The following is a 21,693-nucleotide window of genomic DNA, read 5'->3' on the forward strand; positions in this document are numbered from 1 at the left end:
CACCCAGTCGCCACTCATTAACGGGGACCAAGCTTATAGAGGGCTACCTGGGGCGCGCGCGCACACACACACACACACACACACACACACACACACACACACACACACACACACACACACACACACACACACACACACAGGAGGTCCACACACTTAGGAGGGCACAAAGTGTGGGAGGGGATGGGTGGAGGTAAAGGACCAGAGGACGGAGAGGAAGTAAGGGCATGAAGAATAACAGGAGGCTGGAAAGTAAATGGAAATAAACAAGTCAAATGGAACTATAATTCCATTAGAAAAAAAAAGAAAAAATACATGGCTTAAAGAGAGACCGACACTACATTTTAGTAAAAAAAAAAAAAACTAATGAAAAAACTCTTCAAATGACTGAGAAACTAAAGAAAAGAAACACTGGTCAGAGAAATGTAAAGCTGACTGAAAACTTTACACATCTATAATAACCACGAATGACAGAATAAAAAAGGTATTAGTAACTTTCAATTGAACAGAAAATGTTGTCTCCAATGCATAAACCTCTCTCAAGGAACCTTCCTTCATCCCGGTGAGAGGTTATTGATCAAAGGAACTGAACCAGTCCCCCCCCCCTTTCCTTGGATCGAACCTGAATTTCTCCCGTTCCCCAAAGCAATGAATAACCCCTATGGGTTTAGCCCTTCAACAATGAATTTACCAATAATCGTATGCAAAAATCCGAAAAAAAAAAATTCATCTTCAATGTTGGTCTCTGGCTTCAGGAAGAGAGAACCATCACTGAAGAGAAATATGGAAAATAGTCAGGACACCACGACTGGGTCAAAAACTGTGTATAAACATGGGTAATGCATCGACACACAGCAGACTATTAAAATATTTTACTCAAAACAACTACATCAAGACACAAAAGAGCAAGTGAAACTCCTACAGTTACCCCATATATACAGTGTGCAGGAGGTTGCTAGGTCAGGTTCCTCCAGTGCCAGGTGATGGAGTAAGAAGGAAAAGGTCAGGTCATGTGTAGTTTCAGATTCTTTAAGATCCGTTGTGGAAGCAACTTGACAGTGCTGTTGCCACCCTGATTCTGTTCTATCGCCTTATATGTCTGAGTGACTGTTGACTTCAGGCACCGTCTCCAACTTTGAAAATAAAAACTCTGCATCACTATATGCCATAAAGCGTGCATGTGTCATAATGAATGATGTAAGAGTTGCTGATGTTGACAGTTACATATGCACATTTCTGTTCAAAAACTTTGTGTAAATGCCTTATGTAATTTCCTCCACGTAGTATTTATCACATCCTGTGCAAAAGCCTGTGTAGACTCCAGCTTTGATGTCAGAACGGTTAGCTTTTTATTATATCTGGTGAATGTGCTAAACTCGTAGGGGTCTTACAGTGCCTGGGGAATGGGAAGCAATTAGGTTAGCTCCAGTGAAGGGAAGACCATCAGGGAACCTCCCTTGAGGGGTCAGAGCGGTTAGTAGTGATGGATTTAGGGATATCAAGACGACAATGACACTTGTATTGCTTTTCCCAAATATTTGTCTGGTAATGCTTTAAAAAGACACGTTAGCAAACACTAGGACACATTTATCAAAAACGTTTCGGTTCCAAGACCGAAACGTTTTCTAATATATCCTGGTGTTTGCTCACGTGCTTTTAAACAAATTTGTCGATATCAATTACCAAGGTTTATACCATATTGTCTGATAATGCTGGCCGACCTTCCTGTGATTCAGATAATACGCCTATCTGTTTCAGAAAACTTTTCTTAGGTTTTCAAGAATATGTTGAGCACTCCATCTGTAGCCCTTTATGAAATAATAAATTATTTTGATAACGCGACATTCCTACGAGGAATTAGTTTTTGGGTATCTAATATTTTTTTGAGAAATAACCAATGGGCGCCCCACACACGGCTTTCTTGTGAATAGTATATCAGGGCATCTCTGTTAGTGGGTTTCTGGTAAACATTATATTTTAATTGGTGTTTTTGTTTCATCAGTTTGACGTCCAATAAACAGATGTTAAATCGTGGTGGCACATTTTTCGCTGCATAAGCTCTGAATGTTTTCAAATCTAACGAACAGCGAATATGTCGTCAACGACCCTAACAAAAATAGTAACGCATCCTCAAATTTCATCTGGCCAAGATAAAAAAAAGTCATGAATGTGAACAAAGACAAATGTTACAGATATCGGAACTATGACAAGTGAACAAAGAAGACACAGACATCAGAGAGCGAAGCCATAATGCGTGAAAAACAAAGACAGTGCAGCAGGTTGGAGCTTTGATGCGTGTGAAACAAAGACAGTGAAGCAGGTTGGAGCTTTGATGAGTGAAAAAAAGACAATATGGAGTATAGATATGACAGTAGATCGAAAGACAATAAAGGTTTGTTACACAAGCTGGAACACACTAGCAGTATGTGAAATGGAGACCAGAGACAGCCAATATTGGAAAGCAAAGGAAAGAGTAGACAGGACATCAGACCAGAGACAGTTAATACAAGTGACGGGATCAAAGAGGACAACATACCATACTAGAGTGTTAACACAAGAGGGGAAAACCGAGCGGGTCAGACCAAAGTTGCTAAAGGTGACGATGTGAAGAATGTCCAGTAAGATTTAACTAGCGACATGTGGAGCACAGGGAGGGAAGGAGGTGGAAAGAAATGTTTGATGGTGCATAGGTGGTACTAGTAACACCTTTATATGCGACTGAGGCTGTTCTGTTGTTTAAGAATCCTCGGGTCCAAGTTAGGGAAGGGAAGGAGTGGAGGAGGGAAGAGGGAGATTGGAGAAGGAGAAAGGGAGAATGGGAGTGGGGTGCATGAACTCGCATCTCCTTTGAAGAAGTTCAGAGAGTTTGCAAGAAGATATGCGATAACCACATATTATGAGAAGTAATCACATAGTATATGAGGTAGCATGATAGCCACTACAAGAAGTGACATGGTAGTTACTCTAAGTAACTTACCCATATGCTTTAAGAAATGGCAATCACATACTAAAAGGATTTATTAAAAGAAATTATTAGTGTTGTAAAATATAGTTTTCAGGTCCTAGTTCTGAAGTACAACAGTGGCCCCATACCTAGAGAGGAAACCAAAGACGACATCTCGGTCCTTGTTGGACCATTATCATTTACTCGGTCAGTTGTGATTTGAAAATGGCGCAAGACGAACCAATACGTCTGCTTTCTAAAGTTTCCTCTCAGAGTGAGGATTATTTGTGAAATGTTCCAGCCACTGTATTGTAACTTATTCTTCAAGCAGGGATAACCATGACAAATTACACCACAAGCTAAACGCTGAAGACGGGATACCACAAAGCTCTGTCCTGTAGCCGCAAAAAGTAAACACACTCTGACAAACACATCACACACAAACACAGACATACAGTGCATCGCTTTCCCAGCCACTTGTGCCACATCACCCGGGCCAAGAGTTCTCAAACCAACTCCAAATGAGGGTCTCGATCCCACTCAGATTGAGGTAAAGCCCCATCAGTAGCTAGGGAACACCCACACTTCAGGAAGAGCGACTGCAAACCATGGTAACTTCTCTCACTTCCCCGCAAATGACTCAAGAGCCATCTCTGTTTCTCCGAACGAACAGACGTTTATTCTAGGTTTAACCTAGGACAACCAAATGAAGCTAAACAGTATGATTTACTTTCAGTGAGTTCTGTCAGAATGCGACCCAGAACAGTCACACACAACACTATGGTTATGTTCCACGTAATCTAGATCCTAGGTAGCAAATCATCTGTTTGTGGCTTTAAGAAGCAGCGTTGGAAAAACATCAAGAAAGCTACAGTGTAAAGGCAATAAAACTTCCATATAACTACATTTGTGTATTTCTCACCCTCCTGGACATTATTCCCTCAAAGAGGGATAGTGGCTTAAATTAGGAATTATCTTCCCTCTCCTTGTATCGAACCTGACTGCCTCCCATTCCTCTGGTGCCGTATGACGACTACGATAATAGTAACCGTAGTAATAGTAGCGGAGGTATTAGTAGTAATAATAGTAGCGGAGGCAGTAGTTATAATAATAGTAGCGGAGGTAGTAGTAATAGTGGAAGTGGTAGTAGTAGCAGTAGTCGTAGTCATCAGTAGTTGTTAGTCTTAGTGATAGTAGTATTCGTTGTAGTAGTAACAGCAGTAGTCATAGTAGCAGTAATAGTTCTAGTAGGGGGTAGGAAGGAAAAGGAAAAATTGATGACACCACCACCAACAATCATTCTGGATCTTACACGTAATCCACAGGTAGACAGTGTCTTACCTCACCCCTCCCCCAATAACTCCTCTCCAACCAAAGACCCTCTTGACCTGGCTCTGCCCACACCCTCCCTCCCTCTCACTCCAACCAATCCTAGACTAACTCCCCTCAGGCGACGTCCTCTTGCTCCCCGCTAAACCCCTCACCAGACCAGGATCCTCTGTAAGCTGTCTTCTACTCCCCTCAGTGAACTAAGCTCCCACATGTTGCTGTTCTCAGCTCTCCTTAGTGTACTAGATCTCCCACATGTTACTGCTCTCAGCTCCTCTCACTCAACTAGAGCCCCCACATAAAACTCGTGATATGAGAAAACGCTAAACCCTTAGAGGTCGTCTGAAAGCATGCAACCTTGTAACAATTAAGTTCCCCGCTAAGTCAGGTTTCCAGTGGGCTTGGCGGTCTGACCATCATGCTAACCTGCAGCTCAGCACACGCCATTCTGTGTCATCCCTCCTTCACCTGCTACTGATTTGCAACCTGCTCACACCTCCCTCTCCATGACCTGGCCCTAGCTTCTTTCCTACCGCGTTTTGCTTGGACCTAGAGTCTTCCCTTCCCACCAGACCTGCGGTAAGGCGTGTTTATAGACACCCGCTAAGCTGCTAACATCAACGTCTTCCTACCAAGTTTACCTTCTGCAGCAGAGGCATGGTGCATTGTCCAGGTATTCAGTGCTATCACAAGCACAGCTTGTTTGGGATCAGATAATGGCTGTTTCCAAGCTCCCAGCATAGGTGAATATTTAATAAAAAATATTTGTTTTAAAACAAATGGAAGTAAATTCCGATACTGTATATCAAGTCATTTAGTGTATTTGCTAATTCATTATTGAGATACATGACATGTGTCTTATTCATATATTTGTTGGTTATTTTACTTTTGATATTCATATATACATTAGCAAGGGACAGAGAGGGAATTAGGTTTGATCAAAAGGGGACGGAAGTTCCAATTCCTTGGATCAAGAGCCCTATAGTAGCCTCAAGCCACCCTCTCCGTGGTGGTAAATTAAGTTAAAAGCCTGTTAACTACACAAGGGTCATTATGGCAGCATGTAACTTTTTAACCACCAGTCAAGTCTAACTTGATGCGCAAATAAAAGGTATTAAAACTAAGCATATACATACTAAAAGAGACCTTAAGGATAGATAATGAGGTGGGTGGATAGGGAAGCAATGTGACAGATCTTGCAAATGTATGGAATAGGAGGTTACTGAAAGCAGTGAAAAGCTTATACGAGTATAATGAGGCTCAGGTTACAGTATGCAGGAGACGGAGATTATTTGCCAGTAAAAGTAGGCCTAAGGCAAGGATGTGTGATGTCACTATGGTTGTTCAACTTATTTATAGATGGGGTTGTAAGAGAAGTGACTGCTTGGGTGTTCGCAAAGAGGTGTGGGCTTAAAAGATAAAGAATCTAACACAAAGTGGGAGTTGTCACAGTTGTTCTTTGCTGATGACACTGTGCTTTTGGGAGATTCTGAAGATAAGTTGCAGAGGTTGGTGGATGAGTTTGGTAGGGTATGTAAAAGAAAATTAAAAGTGAATATAGGAAAGAATGATGAGACAAAGACAACAAAAAAAAAATTTGGTAACGATAGATTAAATATCAGATTGGAGGGAGAGTATGGAGGAGGTGAATGTATTCACATATTTAGGAGTGGACGTGTCAGCAGATGGGTCTATGAAAGATGAGGTGAATCACAGAACTGACGAGGGGAAAAAGGCGAGTAGTGCACTGAGGAGTCTGTGGAGACAAAGAACTTTGTCCATGGAAGTAAAGAGGGGAATGTATGAGAGTACAGTTATACCAACGCTCTTACATGGATGAGAAGCATGGGTGGTGAATGCTACAACAAGGAGAAGGCTGGAGACAGTGGAGATGTCGTGTCTGAGGGAAATGTGCGCTGTGAATATAATGCAGAGAATTCGTAGTTTGGAAATTAGGAGGTGTGGGATTACGAAAACTATTATCCAGAGGGATGAAGAGGGGGGGGGAGCTGAGTTCGTTTGGACATGTAGAGAGGAGGGAACAAAATAGAATGACTTCAAGAGTGTATAAATCTGTAGTGGAGGGAAGGCTGGGTAGCGGTCGGCCTAGGAAAGGTTGGAAGGAAGGAGTAACGAAGGTTTTGTGTGGGAGGGGCCTGAACTTCTAGCAATTATGCATGAACATATTAGATAGGAGCGAATGGACAGGAGACAAATGGATTTTAAGACTTGACGTGCTGTTGGAGTGTAAGCAGGGTAATATTTATGAAGAGATTCAGGGAAACCGGCAGGCCGGACTTAAGTCCTGGAGACAGGAAGTACAGTGTCTGCACTCTGAAGGAGGGGTGTTAATGTTGTAGTTTTATAATTGCAGTGTAAGCATACCTCTGGCAAGACAGTGATGGAGTAATTAATATATATATATATATATATATATATATATATATATATATATATATATATATATATATATATATATATATATATATATATATAATGTCGTGCCGAATATGTAAAACTGGTCAATTAGCAAGAACTCATTTAAAATTAAGTCCTTTCTAAAATTTTCTCTTATACGTTTAAAGATATATTTTTTTCATTAATGTTGATGTAAAAAAATTTAATTTTGCACCAAAAGAATCTTAGAAAACTTACCTAACCTTATTATAACAAGAGCAATTTATTTTAGCCTAACCCTACTAAAAATATTTTAGATTTGTTTACAATAATTTAATACTAAACAGTGAAATATATTTTTTCGTTAGGTTCAGAATGATTTTGGCGACATTATTGCATACACAAATTTTCACTTGTCCTATATGGCAAGATGAGCGTTGCTATTTAAGCCAAGATCGCAAGTTCTGCCTATTCGGCACGACATTTTATATATATATATATATATATATATATATATATATATATATATATATATATATATATATATATATATATAAAATAATACACACACAGTGCCTATGACAAAAATGGTAACATATGACCCTTGCAACCACAAATAGGCGAGCATACGCGTGCGTACCAAATTAGAATGGTGATATAGTATGTACAGAATTGTTTAATGTGCTCGTGAAAACATGGTGTATATCTGCTACTCACGCATATCAGAGTTGTCATCGACGAGGATGATCTCCTTGAGGAACTGTGGCGGGGAGCGGTCGAGGATGGAGTGCACAGTGCGGAGGAGCACACTCCATGCCTCATTGTGGAAGCACACAATGACTGATGTCTCCGGCAGGTTGTCCAGGAAACGACCTGGAGCCTTACACCTGTGGAAAAGAATCACAACAGAGAATGAATATTAGTGTGTACTATTCGCAATCCCAAACACAACAATGAAAAAATCATGAAATTCCAAGCACTTTCGTAATTTCTCTCTCTCTCACACACACTGTATATATGTATATGTATGTATGTATGATTCGAACCCATGTCTTTTTGGCCCACCTCATGGTGAGTGAAAATCACACATGACGCTCTAATCCACGGGACCACACAATCCTACAAGAATGACGAACCCAGCAGAGCTAGGCATTTACCGTCATCCGAGGACATACGGTGGTGTGGGTGCCTTTGAGCTAATTTCATTCTACTCCCCGTTTAGTACTAGCTTCACAAGCAACATAGTCACAGATACTCGCAGTCTTATCAATTAATACCACTCGTTCGTGGTTGCAATAATATATAAATGCTGCTTGTGAGGCTAGTACACCAAACAGCCAAAAAACTGAGATATCTCATGGATTTCGTTGAGAAGTCCCTACTGTCAGCTAGGAAGACTTTCTACAGTACTGAACCTAAGGAAATGCCTGACAGGAAAAAAATGTATTGGTCTTGCCATACAATGACAATTTGGTCTTCCTGCGGAAGGCACTAAAGAAACAATATAAATCTGACTTTCAAAAACAGTGGGACAGTGAAACAGAGATTGTTTAAAAACACACCACCTAATAATGCCAGTGCTGTCTACAAGGACCCATGCACCCTTTGCCCACTCTCATACATTGGTCAGACAGGTAAACCTCTGGAAACCAGATTATCCCAATACCAGTACTCAATTAGTACAGGCCAGGTGTCGAATGTGATCCTTAACCATGTCAGCTTGTGCAGTCACCCACCGGGGTGGGCTGCCGCCCAGATAATTGTACCCAACAGTTCCATCATAGAAAGAAACTTAATATAGTCCTCCCTTTTGAAACATGATAGGAATGCCATACATAACTCAAATTATGGGTTGTACAAACTCGATAGTTATTTAGTGGAGTCAATTGTGTACAGCCTTAAACAACAATTTTATACAAAAGCGAAGGATTGCTCCTTATGCCAGGAGATTTCGTGAGGTTTCGGTTATGTTCGACCAGTCTGCATACTGAACATCATGGTATGCCCGTCGCGCGTGTATGTTGATATAATACATGACACCTTGTTATGTCCGTCACGAACGTCGATATTTTAATATGTTAGGTCTGCCGTCGGTATAACTCACTCAGCTGCTGCTGCATACAGGTATTGTAATGTGACAGGCGCTCCAGGTAGTGTACTGGAATACAGGATGCAACCTGAGCGGTATAACATCTGTAGTAAGGAAGGAGGTATGTAGGTTCAATTAGGAATGGGGGCACATGTGCGATCATCCCTGGATAGCCCATAAAAAATGTAGAGTGACCTACTGAGGTCCTAACCCGTCTAGGTGCAATGGTACAAGGTACATTAAACCACTAAACTAATTGCAACATGGTGATTGCAATTAGTTTAGTGGTTTAATGAATTAGGTTGTTGGTAATATTATAATGGAATGGCATTAAAATTAAGAATAGCCTAGTTATTAAAAGAAAAGAGGCCTGAATAGGAGAATTCACACAGGCATATTAACTGACACTTGAGTGTGTTTCCTGAATATTTTGGAAGGTTCTGCAACACCGGTTGACAAATGAGTGATTTTTCCCTCTATTTCATTAGTTAGAAGGTTGTAAGTGATAGTATGTAGTGATGTACTATTGTAATTTAACTTTTTACGTCACTTGGCCTGTTCCCATCGGTTAGAAGCTTAGGGCTGGCTATTACCCATCTTCTACTATTTTTCCAATCTGCAAACTGTGAGGCCTACTCCACCCGACCCCATATGGGGTGGGGTGTGTGGGGGACCGGTGTGTGGTTGGCGTCCCGTTTGTCTCTCTCAGAGACTGGTTAGCGCCCCACATTACCATTCTTTGAAAACTTACCCTACTTTTCCTGTTGCTGTCTTTGCAACATTGCACAGCTCCTGATGACGCACTGAGAAGTGTGAAAGTACTTAAGCTAAATATTTCCCCCCCCCCCGTGGCTTGTCTTGCATTGTTAAGATCGCCTGTCTGCGATTTTGTAACATATAAATAAATATATAAATATATATATAAATATATATATATATATATATATATATATATATATATATATATATATATATATATATATATATATATATATATATATATATATAGAGAGAGAGAGAGAGAGAGAGAGAGAGAGAGCGGTGCGTGAATTATCCTGTCTCCCTTCAGCTAATGGCTGTTTCGCAAGCAGTGTAAGTGCTTAACAGCAACAGGTGAGGCACTGTACACATACATGGTCAAGTGATGACTTCACTGTTTACCCTTCCCTGTGTCTCCTTCCTTACTCTCTATCGCCCTTACATTATATCCCACGATCCCCTATATTACCTCTTTAACGAATATATAACCTTATATGTTGAATGTTAAAATATATAATAAAATTTGTTTTAAAACAGTTTGAAGTAACTTCAGACTGTATATCATACAGTGTATTCGCTAATTCATTATAAAATATATATGAAAGCAAATGACTGTGGTGCTGTAACTTGAATGAAGGGGTCCGAAAATTCATCCATGTCATGGAGAAAGGCTTGGGACCTAAAGCAAGGCTCCAGGATCTAGAACCTTCCCATGGGGAGAGGTGGGCGATATCAGCTTCACTGTGGTCCCCGACGTGGGATAGCCTGCCGAAGTCCCACCACTGAGAGCCTGGTCAATCACCCTCCAACTCCAGTTTGGCAGTCCGGAGTGTTGGCTGTACAGTCATAGCCAGCTGTACAGTCATAGCCAGCTGTACAGTCATAGCCAGCTGTACAGCCTAGACGTGGAGACGGACCTCACCCCCCCCCCCTTCCCCCATACAGAATCGACCCCTGCAACCACAAATAGGCGAGTATGTTTTCCTTTAATAATGTTAAAAACTATACATCAAGTATAAGGATGTGAAAAAATTTTAGACTGAGGTATAAAATGTAAACAAAATATATTAAAGTTTATCTGATTTTGTTAATAAAAACTCTCCACGCTTTTCCCTCCGTCGACTCCCCGCCGATAAACACCACCCCACATCAGTCTACCCAAACCATACCACGGGTGGAGATAGAACCCGCGATCAGTGTCTCAAAACTCCAGACTCTCTGATCGCGGGTTCTATCCCCGCCCGTGGTATGGTTTGTTTGCAATCGTGTCATTACGATTTCGTGAGTCAACGCAAATCTTTCCCCTCCACTCCCAAAAACCACCTACCCCATCTAACACCCAGCAACACCTCCCTCTCTATACTCCACCCAGCCACACCTTTCACTCCTTCCTTCTCTCAAGCCTGGAACACCTCCCCCTCCTCTCCTCCACCTAACAAACACCTCCCTCTGGCTCTTCCCCGCCCAGCACCTACAACTAGAGGTGGTATTTAATAAAGGACAATCAGGGAGGCGTTAATGAGTATGCGAGACAATCACTTTTCAAGAGGGAGACGACAGCGACGTAATTAGCGGTGAGGCTGTATCGTGTGGCGGCCATATTGGCACAAACACTCAGTGTCAACACCAGTATGCAAATGACCCACTATTGTCTCCCTCGTACTCTCACGTAATTGTCTAACCCGCCTCCCCTCCCTCTCTTGCTCCCTTCCTCCTTCCCTGGCTTCCTGCATACCTCCTTTTCTAGCACCCTTCCTCCCTCTTCTGGCGCACTTCCCTTCCCCTGTTTATCATTCCTCCCTTGGTCCCTCCTTAACCTCCTTTTTGCTTCTCTCCTTCCGCGTTCTTAATGGCTCTCTCTTTACTATATTCTCTATCTCCCTCCCTCCTCCTTAAGCTCCTTCCACTCTCATTCTCTCTCCTTCCTTCCTTATCTGGCTCTCTATTCCTCCTTCCATTTTCCCTCCCCTTGAAAAATGTAAACGACTTGAAAGGAGGCAAGTCAAGCTTGTCTCAATGCGTTAATTATTTTGCCTTTGCTTTACCTTTAATATATCTTTGACGATTTTCGAGAGTTTGTCTACCCCACAGGCAGGTCCTGGACCAGGCGTGTTTAATGCTTGCCTGGTCAATCAGGCAGTTGCTGCTGACTGCCCGCTGGCACTCGTATCCACTTGGAGGTACTTGTCGAGTTTCCTCCTGAAGACTTCTATAAGTGTCGCGGCAATATTTATATCTGCTGGTAGCATGTTGAATAGTCGGGGCCCACGGATGTTGATAGTGTTCTCTTATTATGCCCATTGCATCCCTCGTTTTGTTTGGAATCCACCAAGTTTAAATTATCCAACACCATGATCAGACTGGTGACACGCTCTCCTTGGCCACACTTCTTGCTCGAATCTTAGAACAATGGATCCTTAAGCATAGCGTAGGTTAGTAGACCTGCTGCAGTGCTCCTCTAATGCTCTTTATTGATCTTTCACCCGACTTCAATCGCCGAGAAGCATTCTCTTCATGTTGTCTATGTATTTGGTAAAGGCTCCCCATAAGTGAAACGTAGTATTTAGTAGTTTTATCATTTGTTGGCGTTTACACTTTACATTTACATGGAGTAAGCTGACTCACGAAATCGTAATGACACGATTGCAAACAAAGCTATTAAGTAGCCCCAGACTATATTAGATAAAAATGTCCTTGGTGGGCGAAATAACTCCCAACAAATGTCCAAATACAGCATGCGTTTCACACACACTTGTCTGTGTTTGTATACCATTTACAGCTTACTAGTTGTGAGACGTGTCAGACGAACCTGAGACTTCAATCACGTGTGGCTGTCCTGTCCTGGCTCAAGCTGTCACTCTCTCCTGGTTGATTGTAAACAAACCATTCCACGTACGAGGCGTTAGTATCAGATCATAAATGTTGGTACATGATACCGACAAACTGCTGAGTAAGACACTTAGAAATCCTTATAAACAAGAAGTTGTGCTAGCGCAGCAGGCTTCATCAGTTGTGTAAAAAGGTGAATTACAATCATAGTAACAGAAGATGAAGCGGAGTGTCGGAGAGTGAAATGCAGCATCTTGGATATGAACTGGGCCAGTTAATCGAAGCAGGTTATGCCAAACAGTGGCTAGCTGTCGCAGACATCCCTGGTACCAAGATACCGTGGTGTTGCAATGTCAAATAAGTATATCATATAAATGGGATACAATACCGACATGTTTCGAGTAAGACAAATCCGTTAGTGTTACGGAAATGAAACCCCACACATTATTATTTTAATGATTCTGCAGGTAACTGCCCATAAGGCCTAAGTCAAATTTGACTACATGAAACTAATAACACAAAGGTAAAAAAAAATCGCCCTTGTCTTTTGTGTTGTTGCAGTATTCGCCGAGATGGTTTTCAAACACAGAATGCATGGCTATGTTCAATAAATGATTTATGTTAACTGGAAAACCACATAAAAAAAAAAAACGCGGAGCATTCCTTATCACTCGCCGAGGTGTCAGTGATTTAGCATCTCCTGTTGACACTGCAAGATTCTATGCATGGCGGGGTCCTCCCACTGCCCCCGCCTGAAGTACCTGTCACCTATTTGAGTGATGCGCGCGTTTCATTTTGTTTAATCAGTCATGAATGATGCCTCACGTCAGGCGTTAAGTTTCTTATGAAGTCTGAATATCCAAGAAAGCGTATTTAATGTTATGGACAAAAAGAAATTTGTGTTTGCACAAGAGAGCAGGAAGGTAGGTGGGGAGAGAAAAAAAGAGAAAGAAAATGAGAGAAAAAGTGAAAGAGGAGAGAGAGTGTGAATGTACTTGCCTTTCCTTGATGCAGGGGTCGAGTCACAGCTCCTGGCTCCGCCTCTTAGTTGGTCGCTACTATGTCCACACTTTCCCTGCTCTATGAGCTTTATCGTACCTCTTCTTAAAGCAATGTATGGATCCTGCCTACACTACCTCACTCTCCAGGAGCCAGTTGTTGGACCAGGTTTGCAGCCTATACAGATCCCTAAGTAGTCCTACCTGATCCTCATCCGTTTGAATTCTTCGCATTAGCTTCACATCGTCTGCAAACAGGGACACTTCTGAGTTTATTCCTTCTGTCATGTCATTCACATATACCAGAAACAGCAACGGCCCCTAGGACCCCTCTGTGGAACCTCGCTCGTCACAGGCTCCCACTCTGACACCTCATCACGTACCATCACTCGTTTCCTTCCTGTCACGTATTCTCTGATCCACTGCAGTGCCTTTCCTGCTATTCCTGCCTACTTCTCTAGTTTTAGCAGTAATCTCTCCCTCCTGCGCGCGCACGTACTCACCTAATTGTAGTTGCAGGGGTCGAGACTCAGCTCCTGGCCCCCTGTCTGTTTGACTGTGTGTGTGTTACGACTTTGATATCGTAACTTAAATAAAATGGTCCTGGCTCCTAAATGGCTGCTCAGTCTGCAGTCTAGGGGCATTTAAATTACACTGAAAAACACAGCAACTCTCGGGCCAGCATGTACTCAAACAAATTATGAAACACGAGTGCGAATAATTAATACAGTATATGGAAGGACAAGAAAAACTCGCCTAATATAAAAATATATATAATAATAGTAACTTACATACAACTTACACAATCTACTCCACTACATCACCTTTACTCCAGTTCACATTAGCTCACTAGCACACTGCTGCTACTTAGACTACAGTTATAACGTTAAATACTCTCCAAAACACAGACCCTTACACACACACGCACTTATATACAACAGGCCTAGTGTCTAATCGACATGTGCCTAGGACAAAATGGTAACTAACACTGGGTGGTTTGCGAGTGGAAGGAAACGACCTGTCAAAGTAATTTTCAAGGAAGAATCAGCTCGAATCAGGATCCTGCCAGAGAAAGCACAACTGAGGGACAAACAGGGGTACCAGAGAGTATACCTCGATCGTGACAGAACACAAGAAGAAAGGACTACACTGAAAGAGAGGGTACAGGGATGCAAGGAAGAACGAGAGGCAAGATGAAGATGAGCTGGACCCATGCACAGGAGGAAGGGCAAACACACCCCGCAGAAACTCCCACAGAAAGACTCCAACCGCGACAATCCCAATGCAACTGAGCAATCTAAACCAAAACCCAAACACTGTTCCCTCTGTCACCAACCCCCACATCACAAACCTCACCCCAACAGCTGCCCCTTATGGCCATTCTGACCCCACCCCCCTCATCACAAACCCCACCCACACTGCATCCCCCATATGCCCCCACCAAGGCTCTCACTCCCTCAACCCCAATATTCTCCCCAGGACCACAGTGATAGAAAAGAAGCTGAAGGTTTGGTACACAAACGCAGACGGAGTAACGGATAAATATGAGGAGTGGGACAAATATGAGGAGTGGCACGAAAGAATCAGCGAGAAATCCCCAGACATCACAGCAGTCACAGAAACGAAACTCGCTGAGACAATAACAGATGCCATCTTTCCACCGGGATATCAGATCCTGAGGAAAGATAGGAGTAGAGGGGGAGGAGGGGTTGCACTGCTCATAAAAAACCGATGGGGATTTGGGGAAATGGAAGGCATGGACGTGATTGGAGAAAGGGACTACATAGGTACAATTCAGTCTGGAGAACAAAGTAGTCATTGGAGTGATGTATAACCCACCACAGAACTGCAGGAGGCCAAGAGAGGAGTACGAAGAAAAGAACAGAGTGATGGTGGACACGCTGGCTGAGGTGGCAAGAAGAGCTCACTCGAGCAGCGCAAAGTTACTGGTAATGGGCGATTTCAACCACAGGGAGATCGACTGGGAAAACCTGGAGTCACATGGGGGTCCCGAACCATGGAGAGCCAAGATGATGGATGTGGTACTTGAAAACCTCATGCATCAACATGTCAGGGACACTACCAGAGAGAGGGGAGGATGAGCCAACAAGGTTGGATCTTGTGTTCGCCCTGAGCAGTCCAGACATTGAGGACATCACTTACGAGAGGCCCTTTGGAACTAGCGATCACGTGGTTCTGAGTTTTGATTATATAGTAGAGTTACAAGTGGAGAAGGTAACAGGAATTGAATGGGAAAAGCCAAACTACAAAAGGGGGGACTACACAGGTATGAGGAACTTCCTGCAAGAGGTTCAGTGGGACAGAGAACTGGCAGGAAAATCAGTAAACGAGATGATGGAATATGTAGCAACAAAGTGCAAGGAGGCAGAGGAAAGGTTTGTTCCCAAGGGATATAGAAATAATAGGAAGACCAAAGCGAGTCCTTGGTTTACCCGAAGGTGTAGGGAGGCAAAAACTAAGTGCACCAGAGAATGGAAAAGGTACAGGAGGCAAAGGACCCAGGAAAATAAGGAGATTAGTAGAAGAGCCAGAAACGATGTGAAGTTAATGTGGAGAATTAAATCAGACGACGATCAGGCAGGACTTCAAAGAGACCTGGACAGACTGGACACCTGGTCCAGCAACTGGCTTCTCGAATGTAACCCCGCCAAATGCAGCCATGAAGTTAGGGGAAGGGCACAGAAGACCGCAGACGGAGTATAGGCTAGGTGGCCAAAGACTGCAAACCTTGCTCAAGGAGAAAGATCTTGGGGCGAGTATAACACCGAGCATGTCTCCGGAAGCACACATCAACCAGATAGGTGCTGCAGCATATGGGCGCCTGGCAAACCTGAGAACAGCGTTCCGATACCTTAGCAAGGAATCGTTCAAGACACTGTACACCGTGTACGTCAGGCCCATACTGGAGTATGCAGCACCTGTTTGGAACCCGCACTTTATCAAGCACGTCAAGAAATTAGAGAAGTGCAAAGGTTTGCGACAAGGTTAGTTCCAGAGCTAAGGGGAATGTCCTATGAAGAAAGGTTAAGGGAAATCGGCCTAACGACACTGGAGGACAGGAGGGTCAGGGAAGACATGATAATGACATATAAAATACTGCGCGGAATATACAAGGTGGACAAAGACAGGATGTTCCAGGAAAGGGGCAGAAACAAGAGGTCACAATTGGAAGTTGAAGATTCAGATGAGTCAAGGGATGTTAGGAAGTATTTTTTCAGTCAGAGTTGTCAGGCAGTGGAATAGCCTAGAAAGTGATGTAGTGGAGGCGGGAACCATACATAGTTTTAAGACGAGGTTTGATAAAGCTCATGGAGCGGGGAGAGAGAGGACCCAGTAACAACCGGTGAAGAGGCGGAGCCAGGAGCTAAGACTCGACCCCTGCAACCACAAATAGGTGAGTACACTATAGCGTTAAAAAAAACACGAGCATTTACACACTAACTAAATTATAGCATACACTAAAAACTTACCTAAATTACCTACTCACAATACCGCGAAAACATGATAACTTCACCCCGCTACCACCCGTCTTCTCGTACTAACTCACGAACACTTCATCTGCTCCTGTCCTGGCCACTGCCTGACAGGAATAAAACTCGTCCGGATTCAGAATAATACTGGAGTTTTTTTTTTTTTTTATTCGCCGGTACTCTACTGGAGTTATAAAGTATTATTATATATATATATATATATATATATATATATATATATATATATATATATATATATATATATATATATATATATATATATATATATACATATTACATTACTGTAGCACACTGCGTAACAGTGTGTGTGTGTGTGTGTGTGTGTGTGTGTGTGTGTGTGTGTGTGTGTGTGTGTGTGTGTGTGTGTGTGTAAGAGCGGCTGCAGTAGGTATATACCGTACCTGAGTTGCAACTAACAAACACAAGTGAATTCGTAAATGGTCAAAGTCGGATCGAAACGCTGTCGAAAGCTTCTATGTGCGGGTTATTTGAATACAGAATTTTCTTTTAATTTCTTTTTTTTTTTCTAGGAGAATGTTAAGAGCAGCACATCACATGAACTTTGCTGCTGTATCTACCACACCAGTTGTATCTTTCCCTTCCTATAACACTGCTTCTCTCTTACGCTCTATTACTATCTTCGTCCCATTTCCAGATGTTACTGTTGCGTAACACACCTGCGTAGAGTTACCGGGACAACATTTGTTGGAGGTTGTGGTGAGGAGACTGCCAGGTGCTGGTGACAGTCTCTTCATTTAAGGAAATACACTTAATCCTCCCTTACTCTGATCAAACCTAACTGCCTCCTATTTTCCTGCCGTCATATAGTCCCTCCGAATCTAGCGCTTCCCCTTGATTAACATTAATGTCATCACAACTTATCAACAAGGCAGTAACAGTTTATTAAAAATAAATACTTGTAAAACAAGTTACACACACGTGTGAAGTGTAGCATAAATAAACCTTATTTTTCACCCATGATAAAGGTATGAAAGCCAGTCCGAGGCATTATTCCCGAATAATTGTTAATTAAAAACTTCTTAGCATAAATTCTGATTAGCCACAATGAATAACCCTAATTAAGATATGAAGCTAGAGTTTCCGGACACACAACCGTCTCTTTAAACTTTGTTTTGTGAAGACAAAGGATAGAAACCGGGTAATGAGAGGGAAATGATACCTAAGGGAGAGACGAGGAGTGGGGGGAGTGGGAACAGCCCATGTTCAATACAGTTTTCATCAAACAGAACAGATCAAAGTAACAGACGAAGAAAGGGGGTGGAAGAAGAGAGAAGGGAGTAGAAGAGGGAGGGAGGGGAAGGAAGATGGGAGTAAAAAGGGTGTTGGCAGGAGGAATGAGACTCAATTTCCCCCTCAAGGAAAAGCCTCCACCTCTTGGGAAACATATAGTAGTGAACATTTCCCTATATAATTACGATTGTTGGTGGATACTTTTATTAGTGCATAAGTGAACATGTGAAATGCTCATCTAAGTACATATACAACAATATATAATATATAATATATAATAATATATATATATATATATATATATATATATATATATATATTTATTTATATATATATATTTATATATATATATATATATAGTGAGAGAGTAATTGTGGTAGGGGACTTGAATGCTAAAGTAGGAGAAACTTTTAGAGAGGGTGTGGTAGGTAAGTTTGGGGTGCCAGGTGTAAATGATAATGGGAGCCCTTTGATTGAACTTTGTATAGAAAGGGGTTTAGTTATAGGTAATACATATTTTAAGAAAAAGAGGATAAATAAGTATACACGATATGATGTAGGGCGAAATGACAGTAGTTTGTTGGATTATGTATTGGTAGATAAAAGACTGTTGAGTAGACTTCAGGATGTACATGTTTATAGAGGGGCCACAGATATATCAGATCACTTTCTAGTTGTAGCTACACTGAGAGTAAAAGGTAGATGGGATACAAGGAGAATAGAAGCATCAGGGAAGAGAGAGGTAAAGGTTTATAAACTAAAAGAGGAGGCAGTTAGGGTAAGATATAAACAGCTATTGGAGGATAGATGGGCTAATGAGAGCATAGGCAATGGGGTCGAAGAGGTATGGGGTAGGTTTAAAAATGTAGTGTTAGAGTGTTCAGCAGAAGTTTGTGGTTACAGGAAAGTGGGTGCAGGAGGGAAGAGGAGCGATTGGTGGAATGATGATGTAAAGAGAGTAGTAAGGGAGAAAAAGTTAGCATATGAGAAGTTTTTACAAAGTAGAAGTGATGCAAGGAGGGAAGAGTATATGGAGAAAAAGAGAGAAGTTAAGAGAGTGGTGAAGCAATGTAAAAAGAGAGCAAATGAGAGAGTGGGTGAGATGTTATCAACAAATTTTGTTGAAAATAAGAAAAAGTTTTGGAGTGAGATTAACAAGTTAAGAAAGCCTAGAGAACAAATGGATTTGTCTGTTAAAAATAGGAGAGGAGAGTTATTAAATGGAGAGTTAGAGGTATTGGGAAGATGGAAGGAATATTTTGAGGAATTGTTAAATGTTGATGAAGATAGGGAAGCTGTGATTTCGTGTATAGGGCAAGGAGGAATAACATCTTGTAGGAGTGAGGAAGAGCCAGTTGTGAGTGTAGGGGAAGTTCGTGAGGCAGTAGGTAAAATGAAAGGGGGTAAGGCAGCCGGGATTGATGGGATAAAGATAGAAATGTTAAAAGCAGGTGGGGATGTAGTTTTGGAGTGGTTGGTGCAATTATTTAATAAATGTATGGAAGAGGGTAAGGTACCTAGGGATTGGCAGAGAGCATGCATAGTTCCTTTGTATAAAGGCAAAGGGGATAAAAGAGAGTGCAAAAATTATAGGGGGATAAGTCTGTTGAGTGTACCTGGTAAAGTGTATGGTAGAGTTATAATTGAAAGAATTAAGAGTAAGACGGAGAATAGGATAGCAGATGAACAAGGAGGCTTTAGGAAAGGTAGGGGGTGTGTGGACCAGGTGTTTACAGTGAAACATATAAGTGGACAGTATTTAGATAAGGCTAAAGAGGTCTTTGTGGCATTTATGGATTTGGAAAAGGCGTATGACAGGGTGGATAGGGGGGCAATGTGGCAGATGTTGCAAGTGTATGGTGTAGGAGGTAGGTTACTGAAAGCAGTGAAGAGTTTTTACGAGGATAGTGAGGCTCAAGTTAGAGTATGTAGGAAAGAGGGAAATTTTTTCCCAGTAAAAGTAGGCCTTAGACAAGGATGTGTGATGTCACCGTGGTTGTTTAATATATTTATAGATGGGGTTGTAAGAGAAGTAAATGCGAGGGTCTTGGCAAGAGGCGTGGAGTTAAAAGATAAAGAATCACACACAAAGTGGGAGTTGTCACAGCTGCTCTTTGCTGATGACACTGTGCTCTTGGGAGATTCTGAAGAGAAGTTGCAGAGATTGGTGGATGAATTTGGTAGGGTGTGCAAAAGAAGAAAATTAAAGGTGAATACAGGAAAGAGTAAGGTTATGAGGATAACAAAAAGATTAGGTGATGAAAGATTGAATATCAGATTGGAGGGAGAGAGTATGGAGGAGGTGAACGTATTCAGATATTTGGGAGTGGACGTGTCAGCGGATGGGTCTATGAAAGATGAGGTGAATCATAGAATTGATGAGGGAAAAAGAGTGAGTGGTGCACTTAGGAGTCTGTGGAGACAAAGAACTTTGTCCTTGGAGGCAAAGAGGGGAATGTATGAGAGTATAGTTTTACCAACGCTCTTATATGGGTGTGAAGCGTGGGTGATGAATGTTGCAGCGAGGAGAAGGCTGGAGGCAGTGGAGATGTCATGTCTGAGGGCAATGTGTGGTGTGAATATAATGCAGAGAATTCGTAGTTTGGAAGTTAGGAGGAGGTGCGGGATTACCAAAACTGTTGTCCAGAGGGCTGAGGAAGGGTTGTTGAGGTGGTTCGGACATGTAGAGAGAATGGAGCGAAACAGAATGACTTCAGGAGTGTATCAGTCTGTAGTGGAAGGAAGGCGGGGTAGGGGTCGGCCTAGGAAGGGTTGAAGGGAGGGGGTAAAGGAGGTTTTGTGTGCGAGGGGCTTGGACTTCCAGCAGGCATGCGTGAGCGTGTTTGATAGGAGTGAATGGAGACAAATGGTTTTTAATACTTGACGTGCTGTTGGAGTGTGAGCAAAGTAACATTTATGAAGGGATTCAGGGAAACCGGCAGGCCGGACTTGAGTCCTGGAGATGGGAAGTACAGTGCCTGCACTCTGAAGGAGGGGTGTTAATGTTGCAGTTTAAAAACTGTAGTGTAAAGCACCCTTCTGGCAAGACAGTGATGGAGTGAATGATGGTGAAAGTTTTTCTTTTTCGGGCCACCCTGCCTTGGTGGGAATCGGCCGGTGTGATAATAAAAATAAAATATATATATATATTATATAATATATATTATATAATATATATATATATATATATTATATATATTATATATATATATATACATACATACATACATACATACATACATACACACACACACACACACACACACACACACACACACACACACACACACACACACACACACACAGAAAGATCGCAGTCAGCAGGACTCGATACTGCTACTGATACGGACAAGATTCCCAGGCAGCGATCTTATCCACTAGGCCACAAATGCCACATAGACTGGGCAGCCTGGTTCACAAGCCATGTTTCTTTCCCAGCCCGGGCACGTCAGTGAGCCTCAAGCATGGATTCAAACTATTTCAAACTACTCCTCTATGTTCTAACCTCACAAGTGATTTTTACATCAATGCACCATACAGAAACAAGCAGGTATATACAGAGCAGTATCGAGTCCTGCCGACTGCGAT

At 42.1% G+C, this 21,693-nt stretch overlaps 1 protein-coding gene across 1 annotated transcript in view; it reads right to left on the reverse strand.

Annotated features, from left to right (window-relative positions):
* Positions 1-21,693, reverse strand: part of Pgant9 (polypeptide N-acetylgalactosaminyltransferase 9) — a gene marked incomplete in the record, with an annotated part of 429,187 nt that overhangs the window by 114,298 nt on the left and 293,196 nt on the right. The window contains 1 exon segment of the mRNA XM_070092791.1: positions 7,385-7,554. Coding sequence (XP_069948892.1) covers positions 7,385-7,554 — 170 coding nt within the window.

The sequence above is a fragment of the Cherax quadricarinatus genome, chromosome 40, assembly GCF_038502225.1.
Source record: "Cherax quadricarinatus isolate ZL_2023a chromosome 40, ASM3850222v1, whole genome shotgun sequence".
Classification (NCBI taxonomy): Eukaryota; Metazoa; Arthropoda; class Malacostraca; order Decapoda; family Parastacidae; genus Cherax; species Cherax quadricarinatus.